General features: G+C 27.4%; 1 protein-coding gene and 1 pseudogene across 1 annotated transcript; one reads left to right on the top strand and one right to left on the bottom strand.

Moving 5' to 3' along the window:
* Positions 1 to 2567: 2567 nt before the first annotated feature.
* Positions 2568 to 8364, top strand: LOC124840398 (vicianin hydrolase-like). The gene is made up of 13 exons (XM_047316450.2): positions 2568 to 2764; positions 3473 to 3542; positions 4052 to 4110; positions 4544 to 4619; positions 4886 to 4957; positions 5038 to 5125; positions 5307 to 5559; positions 6319 to 6434; positions 6772 to 6986; positions 7079 to 7110; positions 7315 to 7417; positions 7779 to 7887; positions 7985 to 8364. The coding sequence occupies exons 1-13, from the start codon at positions 2591 to 2593 to the stop codon at positions 8151 to 8153; spliced, it is 1536 nt and encodes a 511-aa protein (XP_047172406.1). The 5' UTR covers positions 2568 to 2590; the 3' UTR covers positions 8154 to 8364.
* A 4010-nt stretch (positions 8365 to 12374) lies between these two features.
* LOC124840399 (aspartic proteinase CDR1 pseudogene) lies at positions 12375 to 13859 on the bottom strand (annotated as a pseudogene).
* Positions 13860 to 17526: the final 3667 nt, after the last annotated feature.

Below are 17526 nucleotides of genomic sequence, written 5' to 3' on the forward strand. Positions count from 1 at the left end.
ATAAGGATAATGATACTTTTGATAACATTTTAACACCATTTATGTGTCATTATGTGATTGATTTATATTAATATTTATAATTATTATTATTGATTATGAAATAATTTTGAAACAATCACGTAATAACACTAAAATATTTTAAAAGAAATATTTTCGTTATCCTAATTTATAACATCAAAATTAAAATTTTCCATGTCTCGGACTCAATGAACTGATTCATACTTCTAATAATAATTATAAATGTTTTTTGAAAAAAGTATATTCGTTATCGGTCAAATCATGACTTTAATCGCCGCACTATATGAAGTAGCGTGTACCCTCCCTTATACAGCATTAGCCAACAAGTAGAGCCCATTTTTTACAATCAATTTGGAAAGTGTGAAAAAACAAAGTGGAGGGTCCACATTAAATACAAGGTAAATTTATTAAATACGAGGAAGAAAATTTACCGTCCTAAAAAAATTAAAATAAATAAATTATAAAATAATGATAGAATCAAGTAAATTGTATTTAAGATTTTTATGTTCATGTTAAATATTATAAATTTTGATGTCATACTATATTATAAATTTTTTTTATTATATAAAATTTTATTATAAAAATAAAATAAAAATTATAAACCATTAGAATTTTAAATTGTATTTAAAATCTCTAAGCATTGATGTTTAAGAAACATACTTTTAACTTTTTATTTTTTACATTATAAAATTTATGTTTAATATGTGATTATGTTTCATATAATTTATATTATATTCCGATTATGTTTTATTTATTTAATTTTATACTAATTGTACTACTTACCGAGTATAATACACGAGAACATAAATGAAAGTCGTACTAACCAAATATAATTTCAACATAAAAAAGAAAAGAAGGAAAATAAATTAAAAGTTATATCTATCAAGTTCGACTTTATTCGAAAAAGAAACAATAAGAGTTATGCAAACCTAACTTCAATAAAAATTATAAGAATTAGAAAATGTTATGTTTATTAAACATAATTTTATTAAAAGAAAACATAAAACATGTATGTCAAACATAATGTTTATATTGTTAAAAGGAAAAAAGTTAAATCCATATCTTTATAATATATTTTTTTTCTTAAAACAAAGTTGTGTTTCCCCGGAAACAAATTATCCAATTTGATAGTTTATGTATAATTTACCCATTTTAATATAATTTATTGTTTAAGGAATTATACTGTAAAACGGTAAAATTTTCTAAATAGCCCTTAACCAATTCCTTTCGTATTTGATATTATAATTTAAGAAGTAAATGATATAACTATGATTTTTTATTCAATATTATCTGATTGATTAATTACTCGTTTGAATTACTTAGCTTTTGAAGAAAAATACCACATATACCAAAATCATATATTTTGGATCATAAAATTATGTTTGTTTAAATCTTGTTTGAATGTAATAAAGAAATAAGACCATATTAGAATATATAAATAGATATAGATCTCACTTTACAAGCTGATTTTATAGGATGAGTTAGACTTAAATCTAACTCTTAACTGTTCAATCTTAATTCATTACTCAAAAATATATATATATATATATATATATATATATATATATATATATATATATATATATATATATAAATAAAAGTAATGAAATAACTACACATAAAACTCATATCACACAAGTTGTTACTTTAATCTCAAATCTCAAATTATTAAATAGAAATAAAAAATACTTTAATAGACAAATATACTTATATCACTTTAAGAATTAATAGAACTTATTTTTATATAAAAAAGTAAGATGCGCAAAATTAGTTATAACATTAATAGAAAACTTATAATTGAACAATAATTGCATACAACAAAGTAGGTTGGCTCCATTAAACCTTTATTATTGGATATTTCACCAGTGGACGACTTTTACATTATTAAAGAGCTGATCATGCAGAACTGTAGAAAAATAAAAGCTAGTATGAAATTAAATTAAAAAAAATGAAATAAAATATAATTCAATAAAAAAATTCCATTACAAGTAAAAATATAATATTAAAAAGAGAGGACCAAGCAAGTAGAATGAGAGCGGATAAGGGGGACCATTGCCGAAAAGACATTTATAACTATATTAAATTTTTTTTTCTGCACATAGCAACGTAGATAAGCCAAATAAATTATACCTTATAGTTAGCTTCTCGTAAGTATTACCTAAAGAATTAAAAATAAATAAGCTTATTTTAAAATATTAAGAAAATATTAAAAATATTAAAATTGAATTTATAAACAAAGATGAGAATAATAACTCGAAAATTTTAAAATAGCAATTTCACTTATAGCTAGTACGATTTTGAAGGTATTTATTATGTATAATAATACTGTGTGAATAGAAAAAAATAAAATAAAGAAAAATGTTTTGTCTTTTAAGTACATACTATTGACTCTTATGTAATTACTTGGTTAACTTACTTAAAATTATTAACCCAGAATCGTACCTGTAATTTTCCATACATAATGAAACAAATTTCTGCAAATCTGTCACATTCCTTTGAAAACGACAATATCGAACCCATTCTTCTTCTTTAAATAGAAAGGAATGGCAAAGTTTGAGAGAGCATAGCAGAAATGAGAAGTAACACTCTTTCTCTCCTTTGCCTTCTTTCTCTTGCTACCCTTTTGGGTGTTAATGGCGCTGCAGCTGTAGCTCCAACTGTTGTCCCAAGACACGATCTTTCATCCTTCAACAAAACCCTTTTTCCTTCTACTTTTGTCTTTGGAATCGGTTCTTCTGCTTATCAGGTTCAGATATTCACACAACAATCACTTTTTCTTTTCTTTCTTTTTTGCATATCCGCCCTTTCCCTTCTTAGTTAAATTCATGCATACTATTTTTATATTTGAACATCTCATATTCTTTTCTCACTGCTGTATATTTATATTTAATATAATTTTAAAAATATAATGATTAAGAAATGAATTTTAAAATTAACTTAACCCTATATAATTAATTTGTAAGATGAAATTGATTTTATTGATATAGACTTTCAACGATAATAATTATTGAAAATGACTTTATTTATTTGTTTGTGGACTGAAAATGAAAAAAATTGATTATTATATAAAATAAATCTATTGATTCATATAAATATAATATGATTTTTTTTATCGAAAATTAAGATAAATAATAATAAAAGAAAAACTCAAGAAAAATATTCATGATTATAAATGCTTCTATTAAAAAAAGATTGCATCAGAGTGAAAGAGACTCCTGTATTAATGTCTCTCTACCGGATTCTCTTATCAAAAGATCCTAACTTCTTAAAAGATCTTATAATAATTTTAATTTAGTAATATCTTTTATATAAATATTACAATTAGTGAACACAATAAAGATACAACATTGAAAAATCTCATTAAAAAAATAATCTAAATTTGTCTTTGTTTGAACTTGTTTATTAAATATTACAATACAATATGTTCATTTTAGGTTGTCTTTGTTAATTTCAGGCAGAAGGTGCAGCAAATGTAGATGGCAGAGGACCATGTATATGGGATACCTACACCCAACAGCACCCAGGTTTTTCTCTAAACCAATTTGTTTAGAATTACAGACACATTTTTAAAAAGTTATTAAAATAATCATACTTGAAAGTGTGAATTCTTTCTTATAAAGTTCATACTCAAATTTACTTTTATCCAAGAAATTGTACTTTTTCATTATAAGTAAAAAAATATAGATATAAAAATTTGTTTACATTAACTTAAAAAGTAAATGTACATTAAATATTACTATTACTCTGTATGACTAATAATTTTTCCTAACGAGTTATTTTTTACTATATTTTAACACATTCGATTATTGGTCCATTTTGACTTTTATGATTATTATTATTAATAAAGTAAGTTTAACCAATCATAAAATAATACATAAATGATATTAAAATGTTGTTATACGAAAGACAAAAGAAATTATCTTATAAAGAATAAAAGAACAAAAGTAAAAATTTATGTAAAATCATGATGATTAAACATGGCATAATTATTATACTTTTTGTGTTGTTGATTTTCTTTTATTGGTGTGAACAGACAAAATTTGGGATCACAGCAGTGGTGATGTGGGAGCTGATTTTTATCATCGCTACAAGGTACATTTTCCCTCTAAATTCACCCTTTTCAGTCATCATATTGCTAAAGTAATTTTTTTAACCTAAATATCAGTTCAAATTTCACCAAAATAAATAATATGTAAGAAAAAAAAATCTATAATTTCACCATTTTACATTTTAGGACTGAAAGTGATATTTTTGTCTTTATATAATGATTAAAGAGTCACTTTTTTCATGAAGTCTCTTTTGAAAAAATCAACATTTATTTGTGGATGGCAAGATTTTGATATATAAAGAAAAAACTTGACAAACCATATATTAATATTTTAATTATATATATTTTTTATTGTTTTGATTTAAGTGATTACGAAATATTATTATATTATATGCGTTTATTTTAGACGCCAACCTGTCATTTTCATTAATGAATGTTGATTTATTGAAGTAATTATCTAACCGTGAAATGTTGCAGGAAGACATAAAACTCGTGAAAGAGATTGGGTTGGATTCTTACAGATTCTCCATCTCTTGGACAAGAATATTTCCAAGTAAAACATAAATCCTAACTCCACTCTATTCTTCAGTATAAGTTCTGCATATATGTACTAGAAAAATAATACCACAAAATCTGTTTGAATAAACCTTATATATATTTACAAAGTAAACAATTAATTAGTTTATGTTAAAATTCAAGTTAACGATAATTTCTAGAAAAAATCAATACTAGAAAACCTGTATAAATTAATTTTATTTATTAGAAAAAAACTTATTGAAATTGAAAAGTGATGAAAAGCATTGAATTGCTTTCCTGCAGAGGGCAGGGACGTTGTTAACCCCTTGGGTGTTAAATTCTACAACAACCTCATCAATGAGATCCACGCAAATGGTAAACCTCTCTTAACACGTTTTTATTTTTTATTTTTTTTAACTTTCACAATTAACTCATTTTTGGTTTTTTTTTTATAGGTTTATTTCCTTTTGTCACTCTTTTTCATTGGGATTTTCCACAAGCTCTTGAAGATGAGTATGGAGGATTTAGAAGTCATAAAGTAGTGTGAGTCACAATCTTCAATACGATTTCACATTCTCAACTGAATATTTGGTGTAGTTTGATGTAGTTTATCTGTTAAGTTTTCAAAATATATAAGATGACCTAATTTTTTGTTACTCTACTGATCATGATTATGTAATTAACCTTGAATTTCCAATTAACTTTGTTTGTGATGGATAATTAGGGAGGATTTTCGTAAATATGCTGACTTTTGCTTCAAGACCTTCGGAGATCGAGTGAAACATTGGGTGACTCTGAATGAACCCTTATCATATAGTCTGAATGGTTATGGTGGTGGAACCTTTGCACCAGGTAGATGTTCTAAATACGTTGGGAATTGCAATGCTGGTGACTCAGCCACTGAACCCTACATCGTTGGACACAACCTCTTACTTGCTCATGAGTCTGCTGCCACCTTGTACAAGACAAAATACCAGGTTAGCTTCCAAAACATTTTCCTGAAAATGATAACCAGATATTTAGCATTTATACAACTAAAAAAAAATAACCATTTATGTTTTGGCTGTATTCTTAGTTATCTAATCCTTTGTTACTTAAAAATAGTCTCACATGATACTTAATCTTGAGTGAGTCTTGGTTTGTCACTTGAATTTGTATATTGATATTTTTTTTAATACGTGAATTGTTAAGCAATGTCGTAAATATTAAGAATTAATTTTCAATTTTAGAGAAACTATAAGACATTGTCAGAAACTAAAACTTATTTCTAAATTATTGGAGAGTATTGATGATGTCTATCTACTCTGGTTTAGTTTAGGTATACATCATTATTGTTTCTCTTTTCGTTCATTTAATTTTATTAGTATAATTCTTTAAATATACATTGAAAGATTTATTACAAAACAGTACAATTTTAAGAGCCACTAATGATAAAGGGGTAGGAGTGTGTTGACTATTTTTAAAGGAAAAATTTATCTATATTTTTATTTTTCATATTTATTGGGTGCGTAACTTTTTGTTGTTCCATGAGAAAATAAATTAATAATAATTAGAATTTATAAAGATGTTGGAAAATTAATATATAACTGTTACTTTTTCATACATAACTGTTATTTATTTCAAAATCAACTAAATCATATGTTATAATTAATAATTAAAACAAATTTAAAGATTGGAGACAGGAATGAAAGATAAACACTGTAAGTCTAAAAATCTCATGTTTATTTGTTGTGTAGGCTCGTCAAAAAGGAAAAATTGGGATCACCATACCAACTCACTTCTTTCTGCCAAAATCTAACACTGCTGCTGATAACAAGGCTGCAAGCAGAGCTCTGGATTTTTTCTTTGGTTGGTACGTATTTCTCATAATAAAACACAACTCAAAAACTGAGCCAGATAGGGATGTTTGTGTTTTCCAACAAGATGATAAACTTTATGAGATTTGTACTTATTTGATAGCCTGGACTCAATTATGGGACAAAGGCACGTTGAGAGTACCTTAATAAAAATAAGATAAAATATTATATAAAGGTAAAAGACTCTTTAATTTATTGTTTTAAAAAATGAATTTTTTATGTGGTTAGGTTTAGATCTAACTGGTGTTTATGTTTATCTCCTTCTCGATAGATCTAACAAAGCTGATATGGAATTAGTTGATAAAAAGACTGTAACATATCCATTCTTTGCAGGTATGCTCATCCGGTTACATATGGTGACTATCCTGAAAGTATGAGATCTTCAGTGGGAGCTAGACTCCCTGCTTTCACAAAAGTCGAATCAGAAGGCCTAAAAAATTCCATTGATTTTCTTGGTGTGAATTATTACACCACATATTATGCAGAACATGCTGCACCAGTCACCACCAACAGGACCTTCTACACAGATATACTAGCTACTCTCACCAGTAAGTAAACTTGCCTACAGAAAATGATTTTATTTTACTAACTTTTAGCAGTTAACTGACAAACAGAATCAACAATTTTCTCTTGATCACAGCGGAAAGGAATGGCCTATTAGTTGGACCTAAGGTACAGTAAATTTTCTGTCAAACTATTTCAACTAATCATGCTTAATTTTAGTTGGCTGATGCATGTACTTAGCTTCATCTCATACAAGTAGTATTTCCATTAAGCTTGTATGTTTTGGGCGAGTTTTTACAAACACAAGTAAACCATGCAAGCTGTGAAAGTGCATTTCAACTTCTAAAGAAGCAAACGTTTGTTGTTTTGCAGACTGATCTGAATTGGCTCTTTATCTATCCCAAGGGAATTCATCATCTTATGTTACACATAAAGGACCAATACAAAAATCCAGATGTTTACATCACAGAAAATGGTAACTCTAAACCATTAGATTTCCTTTTGGTCAGTTGTTAGACTCAGGAGCATTACAATCATGCTATCACACAATTTATCAAGTGATTAGTTCCTTAAATTGGAGAATGCAGCTTGTCAGGAGTTTATCTAGTTTCTGATAGAAGTTTCATATCAAATAGAGATAAGACAATTCATAATATATAAATAGATGTAAATCTCACTTTATAAATAAGTAGATACAAATCTTACTTTACAACAAGTGATGCAATAAGCTTAAAATTTATGTTTTAACTGTTTCTTTGTTCATGACCGATGCAATAAGTGATGTGAAGCATAATATTAGCTAGAAACTAGTTAATATGGTTGTTAATTTGTTTTAGGCATTGCTGAATCAAGGAATGACTCCATACCAGTGGATGAAGCACGCAAAGATGCAATAAGAATTAGATACCATAATGGCCATCTCCAATTCCTTCTTCAAGCCATCAAGTGAGGAACTGAAATATGTTTCTTATTTACACATATTTGGTTCAAAATGAATTCTTTAATTGTGATGATTATTGTTTTTGGTATGTGGTGCATGCAGGGAAGGTGTTAATGTGAAGGGTTACTATGCATGGTCATTTTCTGACAGCTTTGAATGGGATGCTGGTTACACAGTTAGATTTGGCATCATATATGTGGATTACAAGAACAATTTGAAAAGATACCCCAAGTTCTCTGCTTTTTGGCTGAAAAAGTTCCTTCTCGGCTGATCTATTGTTTCTTTGACATGTCTAGTGTTTTTCTTGTTTACTCGCTAAGTATCACTTCTGTTGTTGTGGGTAATCAAGAAATAGTTGTTATCAAATAAATAGTGCAATAGCATGTCAATGTATTATACCACCGGTTCATAAGGGTGGCCGTGAGTTCTAGAGGTTCACTGTGTGAGGAAATTGCTAATAATAATCCTATCTCTTTTTATAATCTCTTGTTAAAAATCACCAGCCTCTAGATATGTGAATTAGTGATTATCTTTCTCAAAGTAGTAGTAGTAGGATTTACATGATTCTAATCATTTTGAAATTTGAAAAAAAATAGGTTGAAAATTGTTCTAATAGATTGAATAATTTATTTAGATAAGGTAGAAGACAATTTAAATATATAATTTTCATTTTAATTTTCTAATTTAAAAAAAAAAACCCATAATGGAGTTTTAAGTTCTAAAATGGATATATTTTCTATGTGGTAACTGACTCTAACTTGAGATAGGAAAGTTTTTGGTGTCCATAACCATTTTCTAACTTGTAATTAATCACTTGAGAATTTCTTTCTCTTATCTTTTCTGTCATGTTAATATTAGGGTGACTATTGTTAGAAGTTAAAACGAGAAGGAAAAACTTCAGCGTTATATGAATTTCATGATGGATAAAACATAAGATGAAGACGTATATATATAGCATGCGAGGTTTTCAAATCGAAGTTACTTGTTGAAGAGTCTTTTAAATCTTCAACTTTATAGAGCTCCAGTAACAACAATTATGGTAGCAATGAGATTCTGGTGATCACAAAATCATTTGCAATTTTGCAGTTTTAGACTATAATTTGTTTTAGTTACGAGTATCAGCATGTATTCCCTAAGGAAAACGATACAATCATACAAGTTTTTTACAATATTCTTTTGTTTTGCTTGTGTATTAGAGTGTTTTGTGGTTATTATGTGTTTTACGGTCATTGAGAGACAAATTTTTTGACTTTCAGCCTCCAAAATCTAGGTAAAGAGTGAATCCTTTTGGTTTACCGGTTCTTCGCTCTGAATCACGACCTCATTTTTCATTAGTTAGTTTCTTTTCGTTGTTGGTCACCTTTTTCGACCAAGCATTGTTCCTTGTCCATTGTTTTTCTCTGTTTTGTCTTTGGTATTTGGTATCTGTTTCACGCTTTTTCAATGAAATGGACAAAGGTCGTGAAATTGCTCCATGTAGTCATGGCAACAAGGTGCATTTATTTGTATGGTAATACTAACAGTTTTGGTGAGATGATCCTTTACTGTGACAACTGCCACTAATATCCTTTACTATGACAACAAGCTCACAATCAAAGTTTCTGTGAGAGGATGAAGCATATCGACCTGGATTGCCATGTTGTGCGCAAGAAAATCCAAACCAATCTTTTGCGTAACAGTTAGATTAGTTAGGATTACTACTTAGCAGTAATATGTTAGAGTATCAGTTAAGGTTTTTTGTTATCCCTTTTCCCCATTTTCTCAGTTTACATAAACCCTATTTAAGTTAGGGATTTACTTTTTCCATACACAAGAACACTACCAAAAGTTGTAATCAAAGTATTATGTTTTCCCTTACCCGTTCTCTGTCTCCTTTTGCTTTCAGGTTTCCTTCAACCTTTGCTACCATGGAAGCTCTTTCTGTTGTAGCTCTAGGACTCGTATACCATAAAGAGAGAAGAAGTAGGAGATATATTGTATGAAGAGAAATCATAGAGAAAGAGGTTGAGTAAATAAATCGATAAAGAAATATGCACTTAGAGAGAAAGGAAAAATACAAAAATGAGAGAGAATAAGAAAAAAAAGGAAAAAAAGATGAAATATTGGAGTTCGGTTTCAAAGGATTGTTGAGAAGATTTTTGAAAAGTAGAATGGTAAAAAATTGTTGGAAATAAAAGAAAACATACTCTAATACTAAAGATAATAGAAAGGATTGAATGAGAATCTTATTCTATATGTTTTGTATTCATATTTAAAATATAAAAAAATGGAGTATATATATAGTTAGTTCGTTCTTTAGTTAAATAGATAAATATAAATTGATGTAAATATTAAGTTTTCATTCAATTTTTGTGTGTAAGTGAATACATGAAAAGCAATCTTAATTTTAACTTCATGATTTGATATCTAAAAAAGTTACCAGAAAAAGAAAAAAGAAAAGAAAAGGTGTAACTAAGGTGATGAGAGAGTAGCTAGTAATCTCTTACAAAACCTCAAGCATTTGATAAGTGGAGGTTGAAAGACGCAACTTATGGTTAGAATGACACTAATGTAACATCTTTTTTATGCATAACACTAACGTAATCTTGAAATTGATTACAACTCTTAATAGTTAAGTGGCATAAACTAATGTATAACCACTAAAAGTCATCCAAGTAACATATAACAAACGTTGGAACACCTAAACTAACGGAAGAAACAAGAACAATATCAAATTTCATTTTTTTTCTTGTTTTAGTTTTGTAAAAAACCTTCACGAAGAAATTTTATTAGTCACACTGCTTATTTATACGTGAAATGTCAAAAAATAAGTTATATAGAGGGATTTGAGAGAAATCTATTGAAAATAAGAAAATAAATATAAAAATGAAATAAATATATAAAGTACGGCAAAAAAAAATAAGTAAAAATATTACTTTTTAAGAGAGATTGAGAAGATAATTAAAAGTCGGAAGACAAAAAGTAACTATTTCTAATTAGATTATTCAAGATCACAATGAACTTAGTTTCTTTTTCATTGTAGGAAGAGATCATTGACATTTTATAAGAACTTGATTGTATTAAACGAAAGATAGATAATAGGTTACAAGGAAGGGAAAATGAGATATATGTACATGTTTAGAAAAAGAAACTATTCTAATAACAGTTTTGACTTATTTTGGATGTTGAGTGCAAACTGGTTTGACCGTGATAGTTGGACAGAGAATTTGGTTTATTACTTTGACACGACACACATGAATAGTTCAACTTTTATATACCTTGATTTTCGAGGTTATATGTTTATGTAACTATTTGTGAAAATTAAAATTTAAATGTTCATCATTAGTGAGACATAAATGTAATTATTTGATATTCATATTAGACGTTCACTTCTAACCTTCTATCTTTCTCCATGTGTACATAGACTATAAATAAGGGTTAGAGCATCTTTAAAAATCATTTTTGAACATTAAATATATATATATATAGAGAGAGAGAGAGAGAGACTTTGTAATAGAACTTTGAGAGTTTTGAAGGTGTGTACTCTCTTTTTTTTTTATTCTTTAACTTTTTTTTTAAGTAATAAATCTTCTTTATTACTTATCTTTTGGTATTCTTTCACAAAGGTGACTTGCTCTTAATCCTTTCTTCTTCTATTCTTTTTCTTTTTTCTTTTGCAATTTACTCTTGTTTCTACCTTATATTTTTATGTGTCAGATGGTTTTTTTTTATCATAACAAGCTTCCATCATTCAAACTTTTTTTCATGGAGTTTGACTTCTTCAATACCTTCATGCTATAAGACTTACATCCCTAAAAAAATAATTGTTAATAATTATTTTAGTGGACTTAGGGTTTATTTGGATTCTTTTTAAGATTGTCCTATAATGCTTTTTCAATGTAAAAGAAATCATAGCCTATTAGAACCAAAATTTAATAAATAAGGTTCCAGTTAACTTTTTTAAAATGTAAAGTGGATATTTATCTCTTTCAAAATGTTTCATAAAATAGCGTCATTTTAATTCGAATTTGTGTTTAAAATACCAAATGTGTTCTATTTTCAACAATTGCAAAAATTGATTTAATACATAAATGGTTACTCGCGATACAGAATATATAAACTTATAGTTATTGAAAATATCAGGTTTTTAAATTAGTTTAGGATCGTTAAAAAATGAAATATAATTATAGAGTGATTCAAAAGTCATAATTATTAATTTTGTATTATATTAGTACTTGCATCATCATTTTAAATAACAGTGTAAAACTATAAATTTAAGATATTGTTAATAATATAAATAATAAATAAACAGAACTCAAATGAAAATTATATATGGAAATGTTATTCGACCACTAACTACTACATTTTCATATCATAAGCAAAATATAATTTCTCATGCATACGACCAAATTATAATAGTAAACTCAATGCAAAATATCAGAACACACATGGTTATGATTAACTTATTAAATATAAAGTCATTTATTCAACGTAGAAGTGAGACATTGAGACATTACATCTTGGTGCAATCAGTGGGCTTAAAGGACACAATTTTCCTCAGCAAATCATATCCAACTAAGTAGTTCATCTGTGCTAAGTTACCAAAGATGGAACCACTTGCCACTGGGGCAAAAGCAAAACACAAAACATCATCAGACACACTAACAAATGTGTTCAAAGAATCCAACACAACATCCGCACCACTAAAATGTGCAACAATAGGTGGAGCCTCAACTGCATTATGTCCTCGAGAGTTGTAACAAAGGCTTAGAATTTGGTCTGTGATATTCACTCGTTCTAGGTTGATGTTAGCAGCCACTTCTGACTCCAATTTGGCATAAAACTTTTCTGGCAAAATTGTGAGAGTTGTTCCTGAATCGATTATAATGTTACCCTTTTCATCATCTGACACCGAATCATCCACAAACTCAATCCTTTTGGACCCCACACTCATCCCCTCCAATCTAAGGTAATAGAATGTATCAACAGAACCAGGTATGATTGGTGTAGAAACTGTTCCAGGGCCACCCACAACAGCATTTTCTCCAAAATTTAATTTACTTGAGCTTTTGGGATGAAACAATGGCACCAAGCAATAGGAGAATTTGAAATCAATTGAAGGACCTATCTGGGAGACAAGTGAGACATGACCACCTCCCAAACCAACTATGCCAGACCCTTCACTGTCAAATGTACCAGCATTGTTCACACCACAACCAATGGGAATACTGGGAAATGCAACTGAGGAATCTGATGACAAACATCAAAAACAAATGACCAACAATTATCTCAAACATTAACAATAACAAAGAAATGAACTCTTACAAACTCTAACTTCTCAAAACATTATCTGATGACAAACTCATCAGATAATGACCTAAAATTGTACATTTTGATTACCTGTATTAGAACCCAAAGTGAGTGTGTCAAAGGCAAGATTTCCTTGAGAATGAGATCCGTCACCGTAGGAGATGGTATACTGGCAATTGGGTTGAGCATCAGATAAGCAATAAGTTTGACCCAGAGTCTGACACACCGTGGAGTAGCAAGAGACAGGTTCGTATGTTTTGGATTTGGAAGGGTCAAACAATGGACTGGTTTGGTTGTAACACTGTTCACAAGGCTTGCACTGTGACCAAATGAGATCACTACCGGTGTCAGCAATGCCCATCAGTTCAAACGGTGGTGTTCCGATGGAGTACTTCACAAGGTACTCTCCCTGGTTGGAGATTATGACAGACTGTGGTGTGTTTTTGGTAGCTTTTGGTTTTGCGTAGAAGTGATTAACACGGTCCAAAGCACGGTGGAAAGAGGTGTTGAGTTTCTGAAAAAGGGTTTTGGTGGGATTGTAGAATGGAGATTTTGGAGAGTCTCTGTGAATCAGTTCAACACTGAAACCTCCTTTGAGTGGTTCAGTGAGAGACCTTGCATAAAAGCAAGTGGTTGAGAATTTGAGCAAGAGAAAAAAGATGAAGAAAATGCAAGAATGAAGGGCCATCTTTGTGTGATGAATGCAACTATATGGATGGATTTAGAAGAGCACTGTATATATAGAGGTTCTGGAGAGTATTGATTGTAGAAGAAAATCCCTTCGAATTCCATTGAACTGTTATAATTTAATGAAAACAATAATTTTTATTCAATGCATGGATGCTATAAAATGAAAGTTGAAGAATTTTTTTTCCAAATTGTTAAATTTGCATATCACAGTTCATAATATGAGAAATAATTTACACTACCCTTTAATCATCTCCACTCACTCACTTGAAACACTGTCATTTAATTTTTATTTTTTTTACTTTATATACTTAATGAGTTTGAGAAAGTAACGTGCATATAATGTCCTTTCTATTCTTTATTTTCGTCTCAACCTTTTAAGTTCATAATTTAGTTTGGGCAGAAAACAACTAAACTGAATAGAAAGCATTTTTTAAAATTTAGAAGAACTATTTTAAGAAATTTGAGAAGAAACTTAGATTATTTGTTTAAGGAGATGGAAATGGTTAAAGTGAGGATATTTAAAAGTAAAGTACGTAAATAATTTGATCGATATAGAATTTTAGATTATAATTTTACAGTGAAAATTAATATAAAATAAAATGTAATAATTATTATTATAGTTATTATATTATTATTATTAGTAATATTAGTAATAATTAATAATAAGGATAATTATTATTAGTTAATAATAATAATAATTATTATTATTATTAGTTTTTATTTCATAATTTATATTATTAATATTATTATTATTGATCGGGAAAAGGAATTTAAATAAAAGTGAAACACATTTCCGGAAAATAATATATTCTTAGCTTTCTTTTTCCTCTTATTTTTTTTAGCATGCATAAATGAGATTAAACCGTTCTCCTTCAAATCGGCGCTCACAAAATGATCAGTCCAAATCAATGAAGGAAACCCAATAAATTGCTTCACAAACAAATAAATCTTTTAAGTGAACTTTTAGAAGATACCAAATCTAGATAAAATATTTTATTTTATTTATCTAATTAATTAATTTTTAATAATCAAGTGGTTTCAGCATTTCATTATCATTCAACTACTTATTTATAATGTAGTTATATCTCAAATTGAAAATTGGTGTTGTAATTTTAAATTTTTCATATAAAAATTAAAAATAGTTACAAGTATTGAAAACAATATTTTGTGAATTAAAAGAACTAAATTTAGCATGTTTAATATTTATGTAAGAAATATCGCAATATTGAAATAACATACAAATTCTATAAAGAGAAGTTTGAATAGAGTTTGAAAATTTTCCGGAAACGTTAGACGTTATTTGTATGAGGTAGTTAGTCTACTGGAGATTTTCTAAAATCGATTAGAAACACAACAAAATTATGGTCGAGATAAAAATTTGTTTTATACTAATTGATTCAACTTGAGATATGTCCAATTTTCTTTTCTTAAAGGTTTCTACTAACTTCAATAAGTTACATTAGTTTGGGATTATAACAACATAACTCCTTACAACTTTTTAAGTCCCCCTTATTATACAAAAACAATTATGTTTTTTTTTAAATAAATACAGATGAAAAACTTTCTTAAAGAAGATATCATAAAAAAAAAAATTAGACAACACACTATCAAAGAAAGAGAATTTTAATCCCTTAAGAATATGTGCAATATCCTTCTCGTCTTCAATTTATAGATAACTTTGAAAAAGATTTATTACACTAGAACATTATATTTTGACAGAGTTATTGTAGTCTTTTTATACTTTGTCCTATGCTATTGTGTTTTTCCAGAAAAAAAAAATATGTTATTATATGAATGTTTTTGTATTTTTTAACTTATTATTTATGAAACAATTAGACGGTTTACTTACAGCGTTTAGGATAATCTGTTTACTACAATATTTAGGATAGTCCATTTACTACAACATTTAGATAATCCGTCCTCTAAATCATTTAGGATACTTTTTAGTAAAATAACATTTAGTTAGTTATCCTGGATGGTCTTTTTTTAATAAATTTCCCTAAAAGCTTTTAAAATTCAAAATAAAGGATTTTTAAACGATTTTGTTTTAACAATTTTTTTTTTATTTTCTATCACTAACTCTAATTCAGCCAAAACAAATATTAAGATAGTTAATATTTAATCAATAATTATGTTTACATATTTTTGAATTACGTAATCCTATTATTCCAATATTAAGTCCATCAAATAATTTTGTTATGATCAATCACATAAAATATTATTCGCTTTGAATAAAGCTCCCTATAATTTTTTTCTTAAAAAAATATCTTAGAAAATGAGAAAAAAAAGAATATTTAAACAGCATTATACCTCGATTTTTTAAGAATACAAGCTATTAGATTACATGTGGTATGATACCCAGTAATAAATTAATTGTGAATGACACAAATAAATTTATTATCTAATAATATAGGTTAAAAATATAACGTTTTATAAACATCCAAAATGTAGAGTTTTAAACAGACAGACGCATACAGACAGACGCATACGAATGTTATACTGTCCTACTGTTAGTCATCTCTCTATATGACTCTTAAATGTTTTTCTTTTTTTCGGTTTTACAAGTGGGTTGGATATTTTACTATATTAGTCATCTTCCTCAGATAAGTTTTATTCTATTTTTTTTAGATCATATATTCGTTTTCATTCTTTATATTTAGTCATTTTTATTTTTGAAGAAAAAAATTAACATTTATTTTCGTTCTTGATATTCAATATAAATATAAAATTTGTGTCTTGTTCTTTTTCAAATTTTTAATGAATAATTTTCTTATAAAAATAATGTTAGATATATTATATCTAACAAATAAAAATCAAAGCATAGAAAAGACTATATTATCACTATTAAAAGAACATACATTATTTTTCTCTTAGCTGCCAATTAACAGCCATAATTATAATATATAAAATAAACACTAATAGAAAAAAAAAGTGCATAGCATTTTTTTTTCACGTTTTTTAAACATTATCTATTAATAATAGATAACGTTTTTTTACAAAAATGCTATGTATTTGTGTATGCCAAAAGATAGTGTTTCTTTGAATAAGTGCTATCTATTATCATATACTAATAGATAGCGCTTTTTTAAATAAGCATTATCTATTGGTCTAAATTTTTAAAAAAAAAAAATAGTTTTTTACTAAAATATTTCGAAAAATATAAAATATGTTTTCAAAAGAATATAAAATATTAATTCTATTATGTACAAATTTGCACTATCTATTAGTTCTATCATATGCAAAAAAATATAAAATATTAAGAAAAATATGACAAAGACAGAGATCTCAAAAAGAATGTTCATTCTTTTAGTGTATAAATAAAAACTATGAGTACAATAATATTCCAAAATATATTCGTTGAGTCATCCAATGTGTCATGACATGACATTGTTTAAGATAATATATACAACCATAACATATATATTCTATCTGTACCTATAAACATGTACATCACCATAACATAATCGATAAGTATGTGTTAATTACATGTAAACACCGATCTTCACTAACTTCAATAATTTGATTGTAGCAATATTGTTGAATCTGAATTAGAAAAATACTGCAAGAAAGAGAAATAATATAAAATTAATTGATTAAATTTTTACTACAAATTAATTATAATAATGAAAATAACTTACATCCGTTGGAATTGTCCCTTCTTCACA

This window comes from Vigna umbellata, chromosome 3, assembly GCF_029865625.1.
Source record: "Vigna umbellata cultivar VRB3 chromosome 3, Vumbellata_1.0, whole genome shotgun sequence".
In the NCBI taxonomy this organism is placed as follows: Eukaryota; Viridiplantae; Streptophyta; class Magnoliopsida; order Fabales; family Fabaceae; genus Vigna; species Vigna umbellata.

What these genes read in the sequence shown, in the direction of transcription:
- LOC124840398 (XM_047316450.2), top strand. Translation starts at nt 2,591, where the DNA reads ATGAGAAGTAACACTCTTTCTCTCCTTTGCCTTCTTTCTCTTGCTACC. An exon ending in ATTTTTATCATCGCTACAAG is followed by an intron (nt 4,111 to 4,543) that starts GTACATTTTCCC and finishes GAAATGTTGCAG; the next exon opens with GAAGACATAAAACTCGTGAA. An exon ending in TTCCTTCTTCAAGCCATCAA is followed by an intron (nt 7,888 to 7,984) that starts GTGAGGAACTGA and finishes TGGTGCATGCAG; the next exon opens with GGAAGGTGTTAATGTGAAGG.